Source organism: Pteronotus mesoamericanus, unplaced genomic scaffold (assembly GCF_021234165.1).
Source record: "Pteronotus mesoamericanus isolate MK-2021 breed Mesoamerican mustached bat unplaced genomic scaffold, CSHL_Meso_final scaffold_165, whole genome shotgun sequence".
NCBI classification, from domain to species: domain Eukaryota; kingdom Metazoa; phylum Chordata; class Mammalia; order Chiroptera; family Mormoopidae; genus Pteronotus; species Pteronotus mesoamericanus.
This window is the reverse complement of record NW_026555307.1, coordinates 7,197,867-7,219,336: the sequence shown is the minus strand read 5'-3', so window position 1 is coordinate 7,219,336 and position 21,470 is coordinate 7,197,867. Positions and strand designations below refer to the sequence as shown.

General features: G+C 52.7%; 2 protein-coding genes across 5 annotated transcripts; both read right to left on the bottom strand.

Annotated features, from left to right (window-relative positions):
• Window positions 1-3,242: 3,242 nt before the first annotated feature.
• APLP1 (amyloid beta precursor like protein 1) lies at window positions 3,243-12,298 on the bottom strand. 4 transcript variants are annotated; one of them, XM_054589051.1, is made up of 17 exons: window positions 12,077-12,298; window positions 11,049-11,192; window positions 10,079-10,211; window positions 9,760-9,872; window positions 9,394-9,527; window positions 9,099-9,283; window positions 8,521-8,651; window positions 8,070-8,144; window positions 7,032-7,190; window positions 6,825-6,953; window positions 5,873-5,972; window positions 4,989-5,096; window positions 4,708-4,734; window positions 4,464-4,534; window positions 4,164-4,226; window positions 3,889-3,928; window positions 3,243-3,772 (listed from the first exon to the last, which is right to left on the bottom strand). In XM_054589051.1, the coding sequence occupies exons 1-17, from the start codon at window positions 12,221-12,223 to the stop codon at window positions 3,732-3,734; spliced, it is 1,800 nt and encodes a 599-aa protein (XP_054445026.1). In that variant the 5' UTR covers window positions 12,224-12,298; the 3' UTR covers window positions 3,243-3,731. The 4 variants fall into 4 exon arrangements, with proteins under 4 accessions (XP_054445026.1, XP_054445025.1, XP_054445023.1 ...); XM_054589048.1 differs by having other exon boundaries at window positions 3,247-3,772; window positions 3,889-4,032; XM_054589049.1 differs by having other exon boundaries at window positions 3,310-3,772; window positions 3,889-4,032; window positions 4,708-4,731.
• Window positions 12,299-14,157: 1,859 nt separating this feature from the next.
• On the bottom strand, window positions 14,158-21,007 carry KIRREL2 (kirre like nephrin family adhesion molecule 2). The gene is made up of 15 exons (XM_054588880.1): window positions 20,956-21,007; window positions 20,566-20,715; window positions 19,894-20,043; window positions 19,572-19,732; window positions 19,029-19,179; window positions 18,647-18,752; window positions 18,398-18,546; window positions 17,990-18,117; window positions 17,767-17,899; window positions 17,397-17,497; window positions 17,025-17,244; window positions 16,440-16,547; window positions 16,002-16,105; window positions 15,620-15,685; window positions 14,158-14,493 (listed from the first exon to the last, which is right to left on the bottom strand). Exons 1-15 carry the CDS (start codon window positions 21,005-21,007, stop codon window positions 14,158-14,160), a joined length of 2,115 nt encoding a protein of 704 aa, XP_054444855.1.
• Between the last annotated feature and the right edge of the window lie 463 nt (window positions 21,008-21,470).

Sequence of the window (21,470 nt, the reverse complement as noted above, 5' to 3'; positions counted from 1 at the left end):
AGGATCCATTGTGATGCATAGGGGAGGGGAGGCAGAGGGAAGCGGTCCACGTGTCTGCGGCTCTGATTTTTCCAGTGGGTTTAGCCACAATAGTACAGACCACTTCGGCTGGAAAGTTGTCTCTGCCTTTTCACAATCTGCTGAGTGGGAATTTTACTGCCAGGTGAGCCATGAGAGCATGGGTGGACTCCCATGTCTGGAGCTTCCTTTGTCCAGTGATAGCAGGTTATGGAACACTGCCACGTTTTGCACCACTTTACCCTTGACCCTGAGCTCAGCTTCCATGAATGCCAGCCACCCAGGCCTGATTGCTCTCCCTTCAGTTTTCCCAATGGGGGTTGCACCCCAACCTTTCACTGCTATCTCATCTGCTGGGGCTGCAGACAGTGCCAGACTGTATTTTCAGCTTCCATCTCTGTCCTTCCTCCATCCTGTCTCCCCTGTTTATTACCATATGCCTGCCTTCAGATGCCTCAACACATGGATCCCTCAGACATGTTTGTGTGTTCAGCAGGGAATCCTTTATTGAATTACAGCCGTCCAACTTGTAACTTCAAGGGGAGAGACCTGGAGTGCCACCATGCTGCTGACAGTCACTCCCCAGAAAGCCTTTGGACCCACCATAGCCCCCACTGCTTGGACCTGGAGCCTCTCATGAACAGCAAACCAAGCACACACATGCCAGTGTCTCCACTCCAAAAATGAGGCTTAAAATATATACCACCTACTTGTTCATGATTTTGCAATCTGGGCTGGGCTCAGCTGGGAAGTTCTGTTATCTTGCTTTGGCCACTCATGTGGCTGCAGTCAGGTGGAGCACTGATTGTGCTGGACAGCTTCCCCTGCATGGCAGAGCTGAGATGGCCGGAAGCCCTGCGAGTGGGACTAAACAAATGTCTCTCTCTCCATGTGTTCTCTCCAGGAGGGTAGGTGGATCTCTTTATATGGTGGCTCCAAAAGGGAGAGTTCCAAGAGAACAAGCCCCTGCTTGCATCACATATGCAGACACCCTATGGGTCAAAGCCAGTCATGTGGCCTGGCCCAGAATTAGTGGCGTGAGGAGCACTACACAAGGACATGAGTATTGGGAGGTGGGGTTATCAGGGGCTGTCCTGTACCAGCATACAAGTGCTCTTCTGTACTCACAAAGTGGCAGCTGACCCATGAAGAATTCCTAAGAATATGTTGTATTTCATTGATTCTAAGAACTTAATTGGAATTCATCTTATAATCAATCATGTGGCATAGCTTAATTTCTGCATTTTTTCCCTTTGTGGCATTTCCTATTGATGGCATCTCAGATTTTATTGATATATAAGATGTATATCCTGACATGTATGAACACACATGCCACTAACATGACAAAATGTCTCTAAGAAATTTTGCATTATTAAAAACAGAATTATCAAATCATTTTTAATGGGAAAAGAGGGGTGGCTTAGGGATACAAGAGCATGAAATGAACAACAGCAAAATTACTTTTCCTGCTGGCATTTCAATAATAACAGTATTTTTAAATTAATCATTCTAAGAATTGCCATTAAAATGTAAACACAATTAAGGATTCAGGCACTGAGCACATTGAGCAAAATGGCCTTTCATTTCTATCCCACCTAATTGGAGCTCCTTACCTGCCATTTGCCTGTTGCTCACCTTTGGCTCTCAAACCACAAAGGAAGCTTTTTCTCCTGCTTGTGATGCTAGTCATAGACTTTTGTTAGAGTTGTCTAAGGATAACTGAAGGCATAGCCAGTATCAGAATGATATTGCAAACTGGGTTTTTTAATGAAGCTGTGGTATTATATCCAATTCGCATCATGTAGTTATCTTTCTTCTAATACCTACCAGGTCTATATTTAATATTCTAGACTGGCATTTACATATACACACTTACACACACACATTATGAAGAGCCTTTGTGAGCTCATAGGTCCTTTGGGATAATCAGAAGTAGGTTCTCCCTCCCTAAGACATCTCTCAGAAGGCTTGTGCTGCCATTAGAACAGGGCACATTACTGCCAACTGCTGGTAAGTTGTGGTAAAAATGCAAATCTACAATATCTAGGAGGTGAATGGTATCCACTGGAATTTTGCAGTGCACAAACTGAATACCATATGGGACAGCCACAAATTATTAGACAGTAGGTAAGCAAAATGGTCAAGAATATATGGCCATTTATGGACAGGTTGCTCCAACCTTTCCTAAATGGTGACCTTAGAAAAGTAAGATAACTTTTCCTTGTCTCATTTTCCTTATCTATAAAGAAGATAGTCATAGCGCCTACTTCATGGGTATAAGTAATGATGAAATATGCCAATACATATAAAGACCTTAGGGCAATACCTAGCACAGGGTGAGTATCATATGATTGTTTGTTGCCATACCATTATAAAATTTATTCAACAAATACTTGCAAAGTGGCAGGCACAGTTCTCATGTTCCACAAATACTAACCCTTTTAATCCTCATAGCAACCCTCTTGTGACAAGTAACAACATATGTAGAGGGATAGCTACAACATGTCACAAAATGGGATGTGTGAGGGTACAAATTCCAATAGACACTTCCAGATACCACATAACCTCTGGGACATGTGACTGGAATTCCCACACCCTAGGGGGGTTCCTACTGTCTCCCCAAGAAATCATGAAGACTTGGAAATGGGAAGAGCAGTTCAAGATTCTTAGGCCCTCGGTTGGAGCATCATCCTGTGCACAAAAATGTCGTGGGTTCAATTCCCGGTCAGAGTACATATTTTGGTTGTTGGTTCCATCCCAAGTGCGTGTGGAAAGCAACCAATCAGTGTTACTCTCTCACATCAATGTTTCTCTCTCTCTCCCCCATCCCCACTCTAAAACCAATAAGTGCATCCTCAGAGTCGAATTAAAATTAAATTAAAATTAATAAAATATAAGAGTTTAAAAAAGAGAAAACTTGAGGGTGAGAGGTGGGGGTGAGGGGGGCGGGGGAAGTGGTGGCGGGGAAAATGGAGACAACTGTACTTGAACAATGAGAAAATAAATTAAAAAACAAAAAAGATTCCCAGGCCCTCACTGGGCTCATAGGTTGGAGATGGATGTTGTATGTGTGAATATGTATGGGAGAGTAGGAAGCAGGGGAAACTTGCAAGAGCCCAGCCTCCTGGGTTTACCCTGGGATGCAGCAGGTATTCTTTTGAGCATCAAGGAAAGCCCCAGGGTGGGCACAAAGAGCCTATCCTAGGATTCTGAGGCCCTGTCCCCAGGCCTCACCCAGATTTAAAGATCCCTGGGCAGGGATGCACAATGGCAGAGCTGCAATTACTCACTGATTCCCCAAGAGAGATGCAGGATGGCCTGGTGGGAAAGAGGACTTTATTGGGATGTTAGTGGGCAACACATGGGAGGGTGAATTCCTGGGACAAAGCTGATGGTCACATGAAAGAACAATAAATTAACTTATAAAATAAATTAAGGTGAGGAGGTCCCAAGCAGGGATGCAGCTGGGAATACCTGGTGATATCTTAGGGATGGGATTTGGAATTGGAAAGGGGAAATAAGAATTTCCAGCCCCCCCCACAGGGGTGTGAAATGAACTTTTTCAAGAACCCTCCCCCAGTCTGGGAGTTGGGGTTCTGGGGTTCCAGGAATAGGGAAGGTCTGGATTCAGCCAAAGGGGTGAAGGGGGGCTGGTTCAGGGTCGTTCTTCCAGGAAGCGATAAGTGGGGTTCTCATAGCCATGACGCTGCAGTTCACGCAGCTGCTGCTCCTCCAGGGTCAACATGGGATCCACCTGCAATAGGAGCAGGTGAGGGATAGTGGGGCACAGGGACCTGGCCACAGATCTTACAGCCCCTCCATGTCCAGGCTCTGGAACCATTCCCCATACTATGTCTTTATGTCTCTCACCTCCACCACTCCATGGCTGATAGCCCCGTAGGGCTTCTTCCTGCGCAAGAGCAGCACGGAGAGAATGATGAGGGAGCCCCCACCTGCTCCCACGATCAGCAAACCAGACACAGCCTCTCGGGACACCCCTGTCCCGGCTGGTGCCTACAGAGGGGGAAGATGAGGCAGGGGTCAACTTTGAGGCTCGCCAGGGCCCAGTGTGGCTTTGGAAGTCACAGCCTAGGCACTGACCTCTGACCTCTCCCCCTAGGTACCCAAAATATTCCTCCTCTTACCAGCTCATCTCTCTGAATCTCCGATGAGTGGGAAGGAAAACCCCTCAGAACAGACACATTCACCTGGGGGAGCAGGAAGTGTCAGGGACCCAGGCATCTGGGCCCCAGCCACCTCCTCCCCTAGTGCCAGAGAGGGCATTTCCCAGCCCACATCTTCCCTAGAATCCCGAAGCCCATGTTCTCAGTTACCTCTTCCCTTAGCCAAGGAATCCAAACCCCTAGCACCCTCCTCCTTCAGAACTTTGAGTCGAGCCCCATCCCCAGGGCTCCCTCAGGAGCCCACAGAACTGACTAACTTACCTTCCGCTCATATTGTTCCAGGGGGGACAGCTTCTCTTTCCCAGGAGGTGCAGCATCTTGTTCTGTGGACCCTACCCCCCAAGTCCTAGCTCATTCCTGAGAGTCCAGAGTGGTGCTGCCCTGACCTGAGGAGGGGTCGGAGGGGCACCGGACTCCACCCCAGAGGTTTGGGGTTCCCAATTCCATTTTGGGATCGGAGACTCATTGGGATTTTGTGGCAGGGTCTACTCTGTGAGATACTTACCTTTTGGAAGGGCCATGGCAGTATCTGCTGGCAGCCAGAGAAGGCACGAGGAACAGTGAAGAAAGGAGAGATTCATTGAAGGAAAGATGGAAAAATACCCTCCCAGGGTCCAAGGCAGGAGGAACAAGGATCCTACAGACGCCTCTGTAACCTTAGACATTCCTCCCCATCCTTTCCCATTCACTGTGGTAGCTGAGACACCACCAGACTTTGGGGGATTAGAAATTAGCTTGGGGGCCTGTCTCGCAAAATCTGAGATTATCTATATTGGGTTAACTCACCATCCTTGGAATCCAGAGGCTGCAGCCCTCGTTTGTCCTCACTGCTGCTCCCAGGAGCAGGGACTTCCAATTCATTGGAACTCAAGTGTTCAGAGTGGAGGAGTTCCTCTGAGGGGAACATGCAGAAAGGAGGTTGAGGTCCTGAGCATAGGGACTCCACAAAAAGACCCAAACTGGATGAATGGATGGCACCTTAGCAGTAAAGTGATTGGGGGTAGCCATAAGCATAATCTGGGAAAGAGGGGAGCTGGCTGGAGGCACCCCTGGCAGGGAGGATAGAGGTTGAAGGTGCAAGAGAATGGCGTCCTTGAAGAGCAGGAGAATCAGGGTTCAGTGTGGGAGACGCAGAGGAAGTCACAATAGATCTGGGGCTGTGATAAGTCACACCTTCTGGTATTCGTGCTCTTGTGTAGGCTCCTCCCTTTGGATTTGAACTGGGATTGTGACTTGCTTTAACCAATAGAATGTGGGCCCATGTCTTAAGAAGACTTGGCAGCTTCCACTTTCATTTTGGGGGAGGCTAAACCACAGTGTAGGAAGTCCAGGTACCCTGCTGGAGAAACAACATGGAGGGACTCCCTGGAGAAGAGAGGCCTGAGCCTACATGGAGAGGTAGTGAGGCCCAGCTGTGCCAAAGTCCCAGCCCCTCTCTGATCTGCTAGCTGCATGCGTGACTACTGGCAAGATCAGCATAAGAAGCACCCAGCAGAATCCAGGTCAGGATCATGAGCAAAGAAGATGGGCGATTTAAACCAGTAAGTTCTGGTGCTTGTTACACAGGAATAGGTAACAAAAATGGGCGGGGGATGGGGGGTGGTCAAAGATTGGGAGTCAGGATCTGCCCTTAGAGATCTGGAATGGGAAGCAGGGGCATATGTACTCACGGATCTGGGGCCGCAGCTCCTGAGCCAGGCGGGGGTTCTGGTCAAGCAGCCCCAGGCTTTGATTCATCCTTTCCTGGATTACTTGAAGGTGAGTCTGCACCTGTCAGGGAGTGAGTACGAAGGATGAATTGGACAATGTAGGATAGAGACAGGGAAACTGAGGGAGGGTGCAGTAGGGTGAAGGAAGGGCAATAGGGTTCGAGGAGAAGTAGCACATACAATTGACAGGAAGGAAGGTAAAAGGGCCAGGAATTGGGCTACAGGAAGAAGGAAACTGGAGGAGGAGAAGCAGAATACAAAGAAAAGGAAAAGGTGTATGGAAGATAAGAAGTGAAAGGTTTGAGAAAGGAAGTAAGGCAGAAGGGAAAGGAGTAGTTATTAGGAAAAGTGGGGCACAGGAGACATGGTAAGTATAGGATACAAGGAATATGGTACAGAAGATAGGAAATGGAAGCAAGAGGGTAGGAGGGGCAGAAAATAGAATCCAAGGAACAGAAAGTGAGGTTTGAAGGAGTTTCAGAAAAGGAGGTAGGATTAGAAAGTCGTGTAGAAATGATACAGTTCAAGGGCAAGACTTGGAGCTTAAGAACAGGAAGAGAATATCCAAGAAACGGGAATTAGGATCCGAAGGCACAGGAAAAACAAGCAGGGTTAGGGAGAAAGGAGAACTGAAGGACAGGAACAGGGTTCAAGGCACAGGAGGGGGTTCTGAGAAACAAGAAGGGTGTCAAAGACACAGGAAGGGGGGACAGTGTTCCAGGGTCAGGAAGTAGGAATCCAAGGGACTGAAAAGGGTCCCAAGGCACAAAAGAGGGGTTCCCGGGAGAGGAAGGGGGTTCAAGAGACAGAAAGAGAGTATGAGAGACAAGAAAAAAGTCTGAGGTATGGGGTCCAAGAGACTGGGGTTTGAGGAATAGCAGAGGGTATTTGAGAGCTGGAGGAATCTGAGCACCTGGAAGCTCATCTGCTGGGCCTTCTCAGGCTCCACGGCAGTGACATGCTGGTAGTGTCGCAGGGTGTGCCTTTGTTCCTTCTGCTCTGCACGCAGGTAGCGCCGCAGGGCCAGCAGGACACGCTCTGGCTATGGAAGGAATGAAGGCTGCCCAGGCCTGCCCCAGCCCTTTTCATCCTCTGCCCTCTGCCCCCACAGCTCCCACACCTGAGGCGGATCTCCCTGCAGTGCTGCCAGGAAACCTTCCAAGGCAGCCCGGCGCTGGTCGTTGATAAGGGCGATGACTCGGGTGGCATGGGTCTCCACCAGGCGCTGTCGCTCACCAGACACCTGTTCCTCCAGGGTCTGCAGAATGGACTGGAAGTGCTATCAAGGGGGTGGGCACAAGATCAGGAGAGGTGAAGATGGGTGAAACCCTGGGTCAATGGCATTCTGGAAAGGCAGGGCTGTAGGGCCAAGCAGGGTGGATGCAGTGGGTTAGGTCTGGGCAGAGTCAACTTGGGGGCGGGATTAGAAGACAGGATACTGACAGGAAGGGATGGGGATACAGGGCAGGACTAGACCTACGAAGAGCCAAGCTGGTGGTGTACTCTGTAGGAACAATCTAGGAGCAGAGCTGGCTTGTGTTGAGGTGAAAGGAAGCAAGTATTATAGTAAAGGTAGAGTTCTAGGCTTGGGAAGAACAAATTGGAGACAGACTGTGTCCAAATGAGACTAAGGCAGGGTGGGGCTGAGGGGGAAGCAAAAGTCAGGGAATGGGCTAACCTGAGTGGGGATAACAGGGGGTAGGGCCGCACTAACGTGAGGTTGAGAGACGTGGGATGGAGAAACATGAGGCTGGGCCTGCTGAGGAAGGTTTGAGTAAAAGTGAGATTAGAGGGGCAGGACCAAAATCAGGGGCGTGGCCTGACAGGGACAGGAATGCATCAAAGAGAGGCTGAGAAGGACCTAGCTATATCTACCGGGGGCCCAGCATGGGAGAGGGCTCCAGAGCCAGTTCTCAGAGGTAAGAATCAAGTTAAAACAAGGCAAAACATACCCGATCTGAGGAGGACAACAATGTCAGGTGTGATTTAGGCGAAGAGGAGAGGAGCTAAATGTAGGAGTGGGGCCAAGAGAGGCTGATGTAGGTATGAAGGGGTGGAATTGGATGAGGCTGGGACAAGGCTGAGCCAGGCTGAGAATGGATATGCCCCAGGTAGTGAGTGGGCATGAGTGCGTAGGACTGGCAGCAGGTTGTCCTACCTCATTCAGGGCCTGTCTGTCAGCTTTAGGCAAATTCTTGGACTGGTTGTCTGCCATGGCCCATTCACGCATCACCTGGGGGCAGGGGTGATTTCAGGATTCTAGAATCCACTCTCTTCCACCCAGTGAGTTCCCCAGTCCTTCTTCAAGACTTTGGAGGCTCCAGATCCCTTCAGTCCCACTGGTTTTTGGGTTCCCAAGAGAGAATACTCAGAAGGAATTTAAGGTGGAAGAGCAGCATGCACTGGAATTTCCTTAGAATCTGGTGGCATCTCAATGGGATTCTATGGGTTAGAAATCCCTGGTCATTTTAGGGGTGGTGCCATTGAGGGCTAGGGGTTGAGAGGGGCTTGGGGAGCCTTTGGAGGTAGTCCCACTTGTCCCTGTGACATTTCCTGGTATTTAGGAAACTCCACGTTTTGGGGGATCTCGGGACCTCTAGTATCATCACCTCGTTAATCTGGCGCATCCTTCGCTCCTCCAGGTCCATCTTGGCCCGTAGGAAACCCTCGTGCTCACTGATTTCTCCAGGCATACCAAAGTACACATCTACACCGTCTGTGGGCCTTGGGGTGGGAGTCGCTGCCATGCCAGGAATCAGGGGATCAGCCTGGAGCCCATCTCCAGATGACCTTTTCTACACAGAGAACTACACTTCCTAGAGTGCACTGGAAACCACCACATGTGGTTTGGCCACAGTTGCTGCCTAACATTACGGGAAATAGTAGTTCTGGACTGAGCCTGTCCTTGAAAAGCTCAGAAATCCATTACAGCATCCTCCAATGCAAAATAATCCTTAGGACCTAGCAAATGGTTCCTCTACTTCCAGGTACCTCCCAACCACCCTTTTCATTCTTCACAGGTCAGACCTTCTACCTCTATTTTATCTAAAACGGCTCTCATCCCTTTCATTCCCCCCAGTCAGATCTCTCCCGCAGAGGTCCCTCCCAAAGATGTTCCTACACTAAAGCCCCCCACATCATCCTCCCTCCAGGGTGGAGGAAACTAGGGACTCAGAAATGGTCTCACCTTTGCTGACCACTGTGGGGGGATGGGAACTTGAAGCTGGGATCCTTTCCTCATCGCCTTCCTCTTCAGCCTGTTGGGGCTCCACAAAGTAATCATCTACTGTCTGTAGGAAGGACTCCTCTTCTTTCTTGTTCTCATCCTCCTCTACTCTGCCCCTCAGGGGCCAGGATCTAGTGGAGGGGTCACTAAGAGATCAGAACACCCAAGACAATAAGAACTCAGGCCCAGGCCCCCAGGCTTCCACTTCCTGCCTCAGAAGCCTTGGGATGGGCATGGAAGATTCCCTCCCACTCACCCAATTTCTGTCCCGGACGGGTCAGGGGTCACTGGAGGGGGGCAGCACACATACTCCACGCCTCGGAACCGATCCATGCCACAGGGCAAAAGCATGCCCGAGCCATGCAAGATGAGGCCCTGGGAGCTGCAGGCCTGTAGGAAGAGCGAGTGGGTCCAGATGCCAGGATTGTGGGGTAGAAGAGGGTAAAAGAGGGACCTGGATGCCTGAATCTTAAACGCTGATGCGGTTAGGAGCCTGGATTTCTGGTTGTCCTGGTTGAAAGAGGGGCTGAGGCCCAGACTCTTGGGTTCTGAAGGAGGGGAGTATTAGGGGACTGGGCTCCTGGGTTCTTGGGGGTGAGGATGGATGGGCCAGGGTCCTGACCTCCTGTGCTTCCTGATGCCTCTGGGTTGAACTCTCACACTGGTCCATGCGCTCCTGGTGCAAGAACCGGCAGCCTTCAGGTACCAGCAGGGCTTCACTCACGAATTCACCCGCTGGGGAATGGGGGCAACAAAGTGAGATCCTCCCACAGTCACTAGCCTCACCTGCCTCAGAATCCAAACTTTTTATCTTCAGAGGTTTCTCTGCATCACTCAGGACCCAGGCATCTAACTCCCTAATGTGAGCCTTAAGACCAGGGCCCAGAATCTCTCCCCTCAGAAACCCCACCCTCAAGTCCCTCCCCCAGCCCGTGACTCACGCAGGCAGTGGAAAGGCACAACCTGGTGGTGAGGGTGGGCGCAGCGGCTGCCCCGGGCGCCCCCGCACCAGCGTTCCATGGGGATGGCCTGTGTTGCCTGTTCCACACGTGCAATCTGCAGCTCCGGGTACATCTGGGGACACGGGGTGGAGCGATCAACCCACTGCCCCACCCCTACCAGCCTGTGCTTCTCTACTGGCCATGTCCCTTTTCAAGGCTCTAGTGTTCATGAGGAATTCCCCTCCTCAGGCCCTGCTTCTCCATGGAACCGGCCTTAGATAGCTAACTCCAGTATGACCACTGGCCACGCCCTCCAGTAACTCTCCTTTAAACCACCCCCCGCACCCCTCTCCCCTGCTTCGTCTGGCCAGTTTCTTTACAAAGGTCCCTCGATATGCCCATAAATTCAATGCTGCTAAGCCCACCTTTCTTCCGGACACCATGGCCCCCTTTCCCAATCAGGTTCATTTCTCCATAGGTTCTACTAATTTTAAGCCTTGCCACTTTCCCTGTTTGGCCCTTCAGTAAGTGTCCCTTTTCATAGCCACACTTCCTAGCTTTCCACTCTCATTGGGCTCCATCGCTTTTCCTATCTTACTAGTCCCTTAGGTCTTCTTGTCAAAGACCACCCCATTTGGCCACGCGCACCTATACGCCTACCTTTTAAGGAGCCCACCATTTCACTGGGTGGATACGTTCCTTAGTAGGCTTTTGCGCGTAGTTCTCCTCTTTCTTGACTTTGTTTCTCTCTTTTCTTTTTTTATTTTTTTGTTCTTTTTGTTTTGTTTCATGACCTAGTTTGTTAGTAACAGGTCCTGCCCTATCCTAACTTCCCCTCCGGCCATGACCCCCAGCTTCCCAGCCTTCTTAGATGTGTGGTCTCCAGACTTTTGGAACGTCTATCTTCCCTAGTGCAACTCCGCGGCATCTTTGACTCGCTTTCAAGACCCTCTTAGTAGGTCCCGCCCACCTGTCTGCAGTACTCTAGCACGCGTTGCGGGTCCCGGAGACAGCGTTGGGAGCGCTGTGCGTCTGGTTCCCAGCGGCCAGTGCGCAGGTCCCGATGAAGGGTTAGGCGCCCGCATAGTCCAGCCACCTGTGCCGACCCGGGGGCCTGCGTGTGTGGGCGAAGGGGTCAGTGAGGGTCCGAGGGACGTTGGCAGGTTGGACCCTCGGTGCTGTGCTCCCTAGGACCCAGATGTTTATATCCCAGAACCAAGCCCCTCCACCAAGCACAGCGCACCCGCCTCGGTAGAGGCACCGTTTCCTGGGATACAGCTCCTACTGAGTCAGGCGTCCCAGCTCTCCTGTTGCTATGACGACTCGAGTCCCCCAGGATTCTCGCGGCCTTTTTGCGGCGGACACAAGCTCCACCCCCACCCTGGCGCAGCCGCACTAGAGCTGGAAGGGGTTAAACCTGAATCCCTGGGGAGGAGGTCAGACCCCTAGCGTCTGGCCCCTCCTCCCTCCGTCTCCAGCTTTGGCTCCCATTCTTGGGTGCAAAGATGACAGACAAGGCCTGGCTTCAGGGCCCTGCAGGCCTAGATGCCAAGTCCCTTGAAGGGCTGAAGAGCTACCTTCTGGGTTGGGGGAGCAGTGGCTGGAAGCCTAGACTCCTGGGTCATGGGAGGCTGCGGGGCCCTAAAAGGGGCCAGAGGATGCACAAGGGGCCCCGATTCTTGGATCTAAATGTCTTATTGCTTGGCGGGTCCTATGTTCAAGGGGGAAGGGGCTGGGGCTGAGTCACTTAAGTCAAGAGGGTTTGAGGGTACTGGATATCTGGGACCAGGAGCCAGTTCCTATGCTGGGGACAAGAGGAGGCTGGGACGACACATGATCGGGAGCTGGGGCCTAGACTCCTGGGTTCGTGAATGCCTAGTGCTGTTAGGGGCACCTGGCTGGCAAGACTGCGCTTTCAGCTCTGGACATGTCCGCATCAGGGGTCCAGATGCCGGTCCCGCCCCTTCTCCCATCCCCCAGGATCCGGCCGGGCCTCACCTCGGCCGCACCTTGGCTCCCAACGGCCAGGCTCCCGACGGCGAGCTGCGCGCGCAGAAGCAGCAGCAATAGTGGCAGCAACAGCAGCAGCGGCGGCGGGCCCCGACGGTGGCCCAGACTGCGAGTGGCGGGGATGACGTGCCCCATGTCTGGGCTCTCGCGCCCTCACGTCCCCTACACTCCCGCCCTGCCCTGCCCGGCCCGGCCCCGGCGGTGACAGAAGCTCCCAGCGCCACCACCGCCGCCGCCTCCTCCTCCCACCGCCCCCCGGCTGCGCCGGCGCCGCCAGCCCCGCCCCACGCCGGCCCCGCCTTCCTGGCCAGGACAATAGCGTAGCAACTCTGCGCAGAGGGTAGCAGCTCCGGACCCCAGTGTGGGAACCTACGTCAAGCCCCAGCACCCCTAACATTCTAGGTGTCCTACCCTATACATGGGCCTAGCCAGGTGTGTGGGTTATGGGATCCGCGGTTGTGGATTTTGTGTCCTCCCTCGGACCTAGAGAAGTCCTAGGTCGGCTTCCTTCTCTTCCAGGGGTTTTCAGCATTGGAGAACCATCTTCCGCCCCACCTCCCGCTCCGACCCCCAAACAAATTCTTCTCTTGAGTTGCCAGGAATACAGGCTTCCAAAATTTCCCCAATCAGGAACACTGCAGTTGCGACTCAGTCCTCTTCTTCCTCAGATCCTGGAGTCTGGGCCCAGACTCTTCTCAGGACCAGAGACAAAACTCTCAGCTCTTTCCCCCTAAGACACGAATCCCAGGTCTCCTGCTCTGCTTCCCAAAGGTCTCAGGTGGCTGGAACTTTAATTCCTAGCTCAAGGATCCATGACACAAAGTCCCTGGCCCTTCCTCCCCTTGTCTTTTAAAAAAAATTTATTTATTGATTTTAGAGAGAGAGGGGGAGAGAAAGAAACATCGATTTGTTATTCCACTTATGTGTGCATTCATCTGTTGATTCTTGTATGTGCCCTGACTGAAGATCAAACTCACAACCTTGGAGTCTCCAAACAACGCTGTAACCACTGAACTACCCACAAGGGATCTCAGGCTCTCCCCTCTTTTTTTGAATGTTTTATTTTTATTTTCCCATTACCATTTATCCCGCTTATACCCTTTTCCACCTCCACACCACCCCCCTACTCTCCCTGGATGCCTTTTTAAAAGATGACCCGAGCCAGATACTCAGCACCTCAGGACAAGGGTCTAGAACTCCATCTTTGCTCTAAGGGCCAGAGAATTTCTAGTTCCCCACCCCCAGCCTCTTATTGTCATGTGTGCATCTATGTATGTATGTTTGTGCAGATGTATATTAAAATAGCCTGGAGTGCTAAATGGGTAGCTAGGGGGTTGGGGGTGGCTCCTGGCTTTGCTCCTACAGCCACTTCATAGCCTAGAGTAGAGGAAGGGCCTTGGGGCAGGCTTGATGGATCCCCTTCTTGATGGAGGATAATAATGCCAACGTAATCCTGAACAGAAATTTTAATTTTTAAAATTAAACATATATCTTCTCATCTCCAGATTCCATCCCCACCCTCTCCAGTGACAAATCTCACCCTGTCCTTACTCCTTGGACCCAATTCTTCCAAGGCCTTTAAGGAAGGTGGAAGGAATCAAGATGATGGCTATTTTGGGTTCCCAAGGAGCAAACTGCTATCATTGGCCAAGCAAAGTGCACTTCAGGGAGAGCCAGTACAGGGCCTGGCCTAGTCTCCATCTTAATCTGCCATATGTTACCTTTCTTCTCATGCAAATATCTTCTTTCAGTGTCTGCCTGACAACTTCCATATCTGCCTCTAACGCCCATCACACCCTGGCTCTATTTTTCTTTAAAGGAATCATTTGGCATCTTGAATCTCTTTTACACAGGTGAATAGGTGGATATAGTGGCCATCTTGCCCCACTTAGGGCATCCCCTTTGGATGAGCAAACTGTCATCAATGACCCAGGCAATAGTAATGATCTATCCTGCCCCTCAATGTTTAGTCCTGGAGGAGTAAGGACGCTAACTTGTTCTAGTTCTTCAGAAATCAGGACAATCCATTATGGCAAGTTGAATATCCCAGCATTTCAGTTGGAGAGATGTCACACATGAGTCTGGAGACGCAAATGGCTGGGTGTGGAGAAGGCAGCATATGGGAAAGGGGGAGTCCCGGGGGCCAGATCTGGGGGCCCAAAGGCTGTGGGTTTGATGTAGCTGGTAAAAGCTTGAGAATGGGGAGTGGTGAGATAACCTGCCTGGGCTCTATACAGCTTGCAGGGGGGAGGCATGTCCAGGTGTGAACTGAAGTCATAGAAAGGAGGTGTACCCAGAGGTCCAAGAGCAGAGGGTGGTGGCAGGAAGAGGCCTCCTTCAGGGGCTTTACCAAGGCTCAGGCTCACACTGACTCCTTGGACGTTGTAGTAACTGTTGGTTGGGTCCTGAGGGGACAAATAGGGTTTGTGAGCATGTGAGGGTATAAAGGGGTGAGGGCCACTGATGGAAATCAAGCCAGGCTTAGTGAGAGGCAAAAGACAGGAACAGGAGCAGGGAGAGACAAAGAGACAGATATGTAGACGGGTAAGAAGACAAAGGCAGAAAAACAGTGACAAAAGACAAAGGGACAGAAGGAGATGGGCAGAAGGCAGAGACAGGGTTATAGGCCTGTGAGATGTGGCGGTGTAGAAGGAGATGCAGAGGTAGTAAGAGAGAGATTAAGACCAAGGTATTTACTCATACATCTGCCTAAGAGCCCCATAGCTTTGATTTTGTGTCATGCCCTATGCTGCTGCTGGGTAGACGTGTCCTCATGGAGATACCAGGCCAAAGGGGAAATGACAGATCACCAGAGCCCAGAGGGGTCAGGATATACTGGGGGACGTACAGGCAGAGTGGCTGGTACTGTGATTATAGGGCTTTATGAGGAAGCATAGGCAAGATTACTGGGGCTTTGATGGGGGAACCTTCAGCACAGTGATCAGGCTGTGATGGAGAAGCCCAGATTAGAGTGGTTCTGGCTGTTACAGGTGAAACATGGACAGAATGATCAGGGATGTGAGGAGGGAAGCATGGGCTTTCTAGAACAAGAAATATCTGAGCTAATACCAGAGGAGTTGAAGGAGAGAATTAGGTAGATATGGGAAAGAAGGTAGGAGTGTTTTAAGCCAAGAAAATAGAATAGTAAGTGCTCGGTACAGAAGACAGAGAGAAGGGGCCCTAAAGGTGGGGCAGGTGTGGAGAGATGTAAGGCAAGTGTGGGACCTAAGTGGAAGGGGCCTGGGGGAGGCAACCAGGAGGAGGCACCCAGGACGTCTGAAACAGGACTGTGATGGGGAAAGCACAGGAAGAGTGAACCCTGATTTGGGCTCAAGATGGAGGCCATGTCTGGAAGAGGCAGTCAGCAAGTATGCAAACTGAGGCTGTGAAGGTGGGTGAGACGGGGCAGGAAGAAGAGGGCAGAGGGGCTATGTCCCCACTCTTGAGGCAAAAGAGTAAAAATGGAGGGAACAGAAGCAGGGAGAGAGTTGAAGACACAGAGAAGGGAGCCGCTCCCCTTTCAACACTTACCTTGGTCTCCAAAGTCCCCTCTTCATTCAGAACCAAGTCAGAGTGCTCTGTATGCATGATGGGGCCCTGGGATAGGGTGCTTAGTGAGATGGGGGTGCTCAAAGGATCCTCCTGCCCCAGTGCCTGACCCCAAGGACCTTCAACTGGACGGTGGAGGCCAGGCAGGAGAGAGCTGGGGTCTAGACTGAGGAAAACGAGGAGCCCAGAGGACATACTAGGTCTAGGGAATAACTTGGTCAGGAGCATATTTGGATTTGGGGGACATTTGGGTCTGGGGTCAATGTTGGGACTAGGGCCCATTTTGAGTTTAGGGGCCCAGTTGGGACTGGGTAACTATTTGGGTCTAGAAGCACAGTTAGGTCTGGGGACCCCAGCTTCCTACCTGGTCCTCACTGCTGCCTGTCCCCTCTTCCTCAGGGTCCTGTGAACTGGAACCATGGCTGCTGCCTGGGATTCGCACCAGGTTCCTTTGCTTGGAGAAAGAGGCTGAGGACAAGGACAGTGAGGAGGGGTGAGGGAAAGAGGCAGAGGTAAGCAAAGGGGCAGGGTAACAGTGTGTGGAGATCAATGAGCAGGACAAGAGAGGACTGGGCGGATCAGGTGTGGAGACCAGGAACCAATGAGACCCCTGGCCTGGGAGGGCAAGAAGTGTGACCTTGAGGAAGTGGAGTTAAGGCTTCCCGGAGGAACAAATGCCTGAACCAGGACCTAGAGAGGCAGCACTGGGGCCAGGTCCCAAGGCCAGGACTATCAGTGAGCAGGGCAAGTGTGTGTGGGGGGGGGAGGGGGTACAGTGCTGGGGCAGGGTTTGGGTACTGACCCTTGCCTTGGCACCAGCAACAGAGGACCACTCCAGTGATGACCATAAGGAGACTCATGGCCGAGGAGGCCACTCCAGCCACTATCTGCACAGTCGGCAGCAGCAAGTCTGCAAGGAGAAGAGAGGATGGTCTGAGGAGGCTGAGCAGAAGACCAGGGAGGAACTGGGGAATCAGGACTCAGTGCTTGGGTTGGGATCTCTGGGTTCAGAAAGCCTTCAGAAAGCCTGGGGTACCCAAGGTTTGTAGTACCCAAGCTTGGGGTCCCTGGGCTTAAGAGCTCATGAAATTGAGGTTCCACAGTAAACTCTTTGGTTTTAGAGTCTTAGAATTTGAAGAATTTGAGGGGTTTTAACGTTCTCTTCTTTGGGGCACCTGAATGTGAGAAGTGTCTCAGTTTAGGATTCTGTATTTGAGGGAACTATTTTGGGGGGTCTCAGGATTCAAGGGACTCATAGTTTTGAGGCTCCTAAAGTTTGGGGGAGGGGGTTTCTGCATTTGAAGGGCCTTTTTTTTTTTTCCAGATTGTGGCATTTTAGGGGTTTGGGGTCTTCAAATTTGGGAGATCTTCAAGCTCTGGGTCTCACCTCTACGGCTCAGGCGGACCAGGGTACTTCCCTCACCCAACCGGTTACGTGCACTGCAGTTGAAGCCCCGGCTAAAGTCAGACTCCCGAGTTGCCGAAATATGTAACACAGAGATCAGGCCCGGACCCTGTCCAACTCGGTCCTCCGGGGCTGGAAACATCTCCACCAGGAAGCGACCCCGTGACCCCTTCTCCAGGAAGCCCTCATCCCAAGACCAGACCTTGGGGTACAAAAGGAGGTCAGAGAAGACTGGGGAAAAGAGAGGGGAGCAGGGTTTCGGGAAAGTCAGAGGTAGTCACGTAGTTTGGGGAGTCTGGCTGGAAGTCAGGGATCATGGCTGGGTGGGTCATGCGAGCAGGGACGTTTCCTTACCACGGCTTCTGGGGCGGGGGAGGCGAAGACTAGGCACTGGAGGCGGGCAGCACCCCTCAGGAAGGCAGGCGCTGAGTGCAGGGCGGTCACTGCAGGGGGTGCTGGTTTGGCGATTGTGGACCAATCAGAGGAGAGGCCCCGCCCTCCCACTCAAAACAGACTCTTCACTAACCCCAACCAACCAGGCTGGGCCCCTCAACAAACTCCGAACCCCCAGAGGCTCGTCTTCACTAGGTCTCACTAGCACCCCCAGGCCGAGCCTCTATAAAGCTTACCCTCTCAAGGCCACACCAGTCCATTAGACTTAGCCCCCTCTACCCACCCCTATCCCGGGACCTGCCCCGTCCTCCAGGAAGCACTGGTTTCTCACCGTTCACAGTCAACCTAGCCTCTGCAACGCCGCCCCCTAGACCGGAGAGCCCCGGCTCAGCCCTGCACACATAGTCGCCTGCATCCTCCAGCCCTACCGACGGAAGACGCAGTGTGGGCCCGGAGCCTAGTACCTGGGATATGAAGGGGCGTCAGGGGCAGAGACTTGGGAGGAAGCCCCGTCTACTGCCTGCCACCATCACTAGCCCCGGACACGATCTTACCTGTGTGCCCCCACGGCGGGTCCAGGTTACCTGTGGGAGCGGGTTCCCACGCCAGGAACAGCTAAAGGAAGCATCTTCTCCCAGGTCTACAGATGTGGGTTCTGGCTTTGCCAGCAGAATCGGCCCGACTGGAGGAAAGAAAGGGTCTCATGACTGGGCGGGGCTGCAACTTCTCATGCGGGATCAGCCACTCAGAAATGGCACCCTCAAAGACCCAAGTATAGGCCCCAGGTCCACAACGCCCTTGCCCCACCTCTGCTCCACTTTGGCATTGACCCAACATAGCTAAACTCTGCTTACATCCTATGCCCTCCCCACCTCCTCCCTCCACAGCCTCTCCCCAGTCTAGCCCTCAGCCCATTTCAGCAGGTCCTACTTTGCCCACATCCATGCCCCACCCAGGCTCACACTGTACATCCAGTGCAGTGCTGCGGTTGGCGCTACCCACGGCGTTGCTGACTTCACAGGACACTGGCGCAGTTAGGAATGAGGCATCTGCCACCACCTCCAACATTGGTCCTCGGGCCCCCAGCACTGGGGAACCCCCCTTTGCCCACCTGTGGAGGCGGTGGGGTGATTAGTGTTGTCTCTGCTCCCCAGGCACGCCTCATGTCCCAGCGCCAGCCCTCCTGAGCACAAGGTGCTCTTCATCCTCACCGATAGCCTGTGACAGGAGGCTGGGCCCTGGCCTGGCATAGGAATGTGACCTTCTCTCCCTCCTGCACAGTCTGTGGTTCTGCAGACAGAGTCACCACTGGGGGATCTGTGGAGGTGGATCAAAAATCAGCTGTGGTCAAGGACCTGAAACACCTCCACCGATGACCTAGGAGTCCAATTCCCAGCCTCTCCACTCCAGGAGTGTGGATCTTCGGTTCCCTCTTCCCTTTGAGCTGGGAGTCCAGGCAGGCCTCCAGCTCCATAGTCCCTCAGAAACCACAGGTCCACAGCTTCCTCCTTCCTCATACCCTGAAGTTGAGGTCCCAGCCCCCTATTTTGCTGAGAGCCTCAGGCTCAGGGCCCAGTGTCCAACTGCACTTACACTGCAGGCTCAGTGTGACAGCTGTGTCCTTTCCTGCAGGCAGGGCCTGGCTCCGGGCCCGGCAGACCAAGGTGGCTCCATCATCATGGCTGGAAGGCGTCAAGGATAAGATGCTCTCCACTGACTCAGTGGTACCTTCTTTCAGTAGGGTCTGGAGGTTATGAATAATAATTATTATTTCATCTACCCCTTATATAGTGCTTACTATACGTCAGGCTCTCTTCCAGGCAATTAGAAGCACTGCTTTATTTAATACAATCACCCTATGAGGCATACTACTCATTATTCTTATTGTACAGATAAGGAAACTGAGGGACAGAAGAGGTTAAGCTACCTACTCAAGATCAATCAATATTAATTGATTGTGACTGGGTCACATAGTCTGGACCTAGAGTCCTCACCCTTAATTGTACACCAGGGGTCCCAACTTTGAACCCCTGCCCCTCCCAGGACCTTTTTTCTCCTCTGGATGAGCTTGTGGTCTGAGTGAATCCCCACAGTTCCCTGAATGAGCAAAGGCTGGCACAGGGACTTGCATCTGACCTGGTTGAAGGTGGCCCCATCCAGCTGGACCCCATCTCGAAACCACAGCAGCTCAGGGGTGGGGCGGGCATCCCCATGGCTCCGACATGTCAGATTTGCAGGAATCCCAGCAACCAGAGACACAGAGGGGCCACCCAGCACATGAGGGGCTTCAGGGGGCACTGTGGGTAGATCTGGGGTCAGAGCTGGACGCTGGGCCCAGAGACCCTGATCTTCCCAGCTCTAACTGACCACTCCTCTGTGTTCCCTGGACTCTGATAGTCCCAGCTAGTGCTGGCTGTTCCTCGGCGCCCCTAGGGAGAAGAGTGGGCTGGATCCTCACCCAGCACATGCAATCGTGCCGGTCGAGAGCGGAGGCCTGCCTGTGTCGCCTGACATTCATATGATGCTTGATCCTCTAGCTCCACAGGCCTAATGTGGAGGTTGTGCTGGCCACTGGCTGCATTCCCTGATATCCAGTACCTGGACCACCCTGGAATCAAGGAAGAGGCAGTCACACCGCAGTTCTAAGTCACACCAAAAGTGGGTGTTGGGACAAGGAGACACTAATCCTCTCCCAACCCAGAGTCTCTTGAAACTTGGGGGTGATAAGTTCAGGAAAAAAGCCAGAAAACAATTGCCATAAGAGTCAGATTAGATGTTACCCCTGGGCTAAAGAGGGAATGGAAATGATAGGGGAAAGGGATAAGAAGGGCTTCTGGATGTGGGTAATGGTTACATCGGTGTCTACTTTACAGTTATTCAACAAATCTTCCATTTATGTTTTATGTGCTTTTCTGCATTTATGTAATATTTTACAATAAAAATAAAAATCTCCAAACCCTATGGGTCACCCTCAAAGTATAAACTAAAAATTCAAGGCACTCAAATGTTTACCTGAGCCCATTAATTTCCCAAACCTGAAAATGTCAAACAGTTGCTTCAGTTACAGCCGAAGCACAGCATCTCCTGAAGCCAGAGTCAGCCCCTCTCTGAATGGAGAGAACAGTCTCACCTGGCAGGTCCCTTTCACCCCCTAGAGCCAGCCCATCCTTCGTCCATTGAACCAGCCCTGAATATGTGCCCAGGGCACAGGGCAGCTGGGCCTCATCCCCCAGCAGTACCACCAGGTCCTCCGGTTGTTGCAGGAAGTGGGGCGACAGGCCTAGGAGAAAGGGAGGGGTAGCTGAGCTGAACTTAGCACATTCAAGAGCTCCTTCATTCTGGACCCAGGACTTCAGTCCCCAAACCCCGCTTCCCTCAGACCCAGAAGCCCAGGCTCCCAGACTTCTCCTCCTTCAGGCCCAGGGGTCCGACCGAGTCCCCAGCCCCATTCACCCCAGTAAAGCAGCAACTAGCAAACAATCCTCTCCCATATTTACCGCCTCCCCGCCCCTCGCAGTACCTGCACGCCCTCTGAAGCAGAAGAAGAGGACGAGGAGGGCGGGAACCAGCATCCTGAGTGTGTGTCCCCAAGATCCAGCTGAGTTGCCCTCGCAGTGGCTTTCCTGCCAACAGCTTCCTCGAAAGTACACCTCCCACCACTCTGGCGTGGAGCCCCCTTTGCGCCCGACTCTTCACCCCAGGCTAGGGCCCCTCCTGTCCCTGGCCTGGAGTTCCCAAGTCTGCTCAGCCGCTGGCTCCGACTCTCTGAAGAGCCGGCGAAGTCCGCGCGCAGAGACTCTTGAGAGGCTCAGGGAGGGTCTGATCCCATTCGTCCCGCCCCGGCGGGCCCCGCGCCCCCGGGGACCCGCCCCCTTCCATTAAGAAAGTCCTACTGTCGAGACCCAAACCAACGTGGGGAAAACGGGGCGGGGTTCTCCACTTGGGCGGGTGCCCCAGTCCAAATGGGATCTGGGAGCCGGAACACCTGGGTCGAAGGAAGGGATCTCGGCTGGGTTGGACACCTGCACCCTGCCG

Coding starts and splice junctions, on each gene's coding strand:
- KIRREL2 (XM_054588880.1), bottom strand. CDS start 21,007: ATGCTGGTTCCCGCCCTCCTCGTCCTCTTCTTCTGCTTCAGAGGGCGT. Junction 18,547..18,646: donor CCTCCTGTCACAGGCTATCG/GTGAGGATGAAG, acceptor CCGCCTCCACAG/GTGGGCAAAGGGGGGTTCCC. Junction 15,686..16,001: donor CAGGCAGCAGTGAGGACCAG/GTAGGAAGCTGG, acceptor ACCCTATCCCAG/GGCCCCATCATGCATACAGA.
- APLP1 (XM_054589048.1), bottom strand. CDS start 12,223: ATGGGGCACGTCATCCCCGCCACTCGCAGTCTGGGCCACCGTCGGGGC. Junction 11,193..12,076: donor GGAGCCAAGGTGCGGCCGAG/GTGAGGCCCGGC, acceptor CCACACACGCAG/GCCCCCGGGTCGGCACAGGT. Junction 4,735..4,988: donor GCCTCTGGATTCCAAGGATG/GTGAGTTAACCC, acceptor TCTGGCTGCCAG/CAGATACTGCCATGGCCCTT.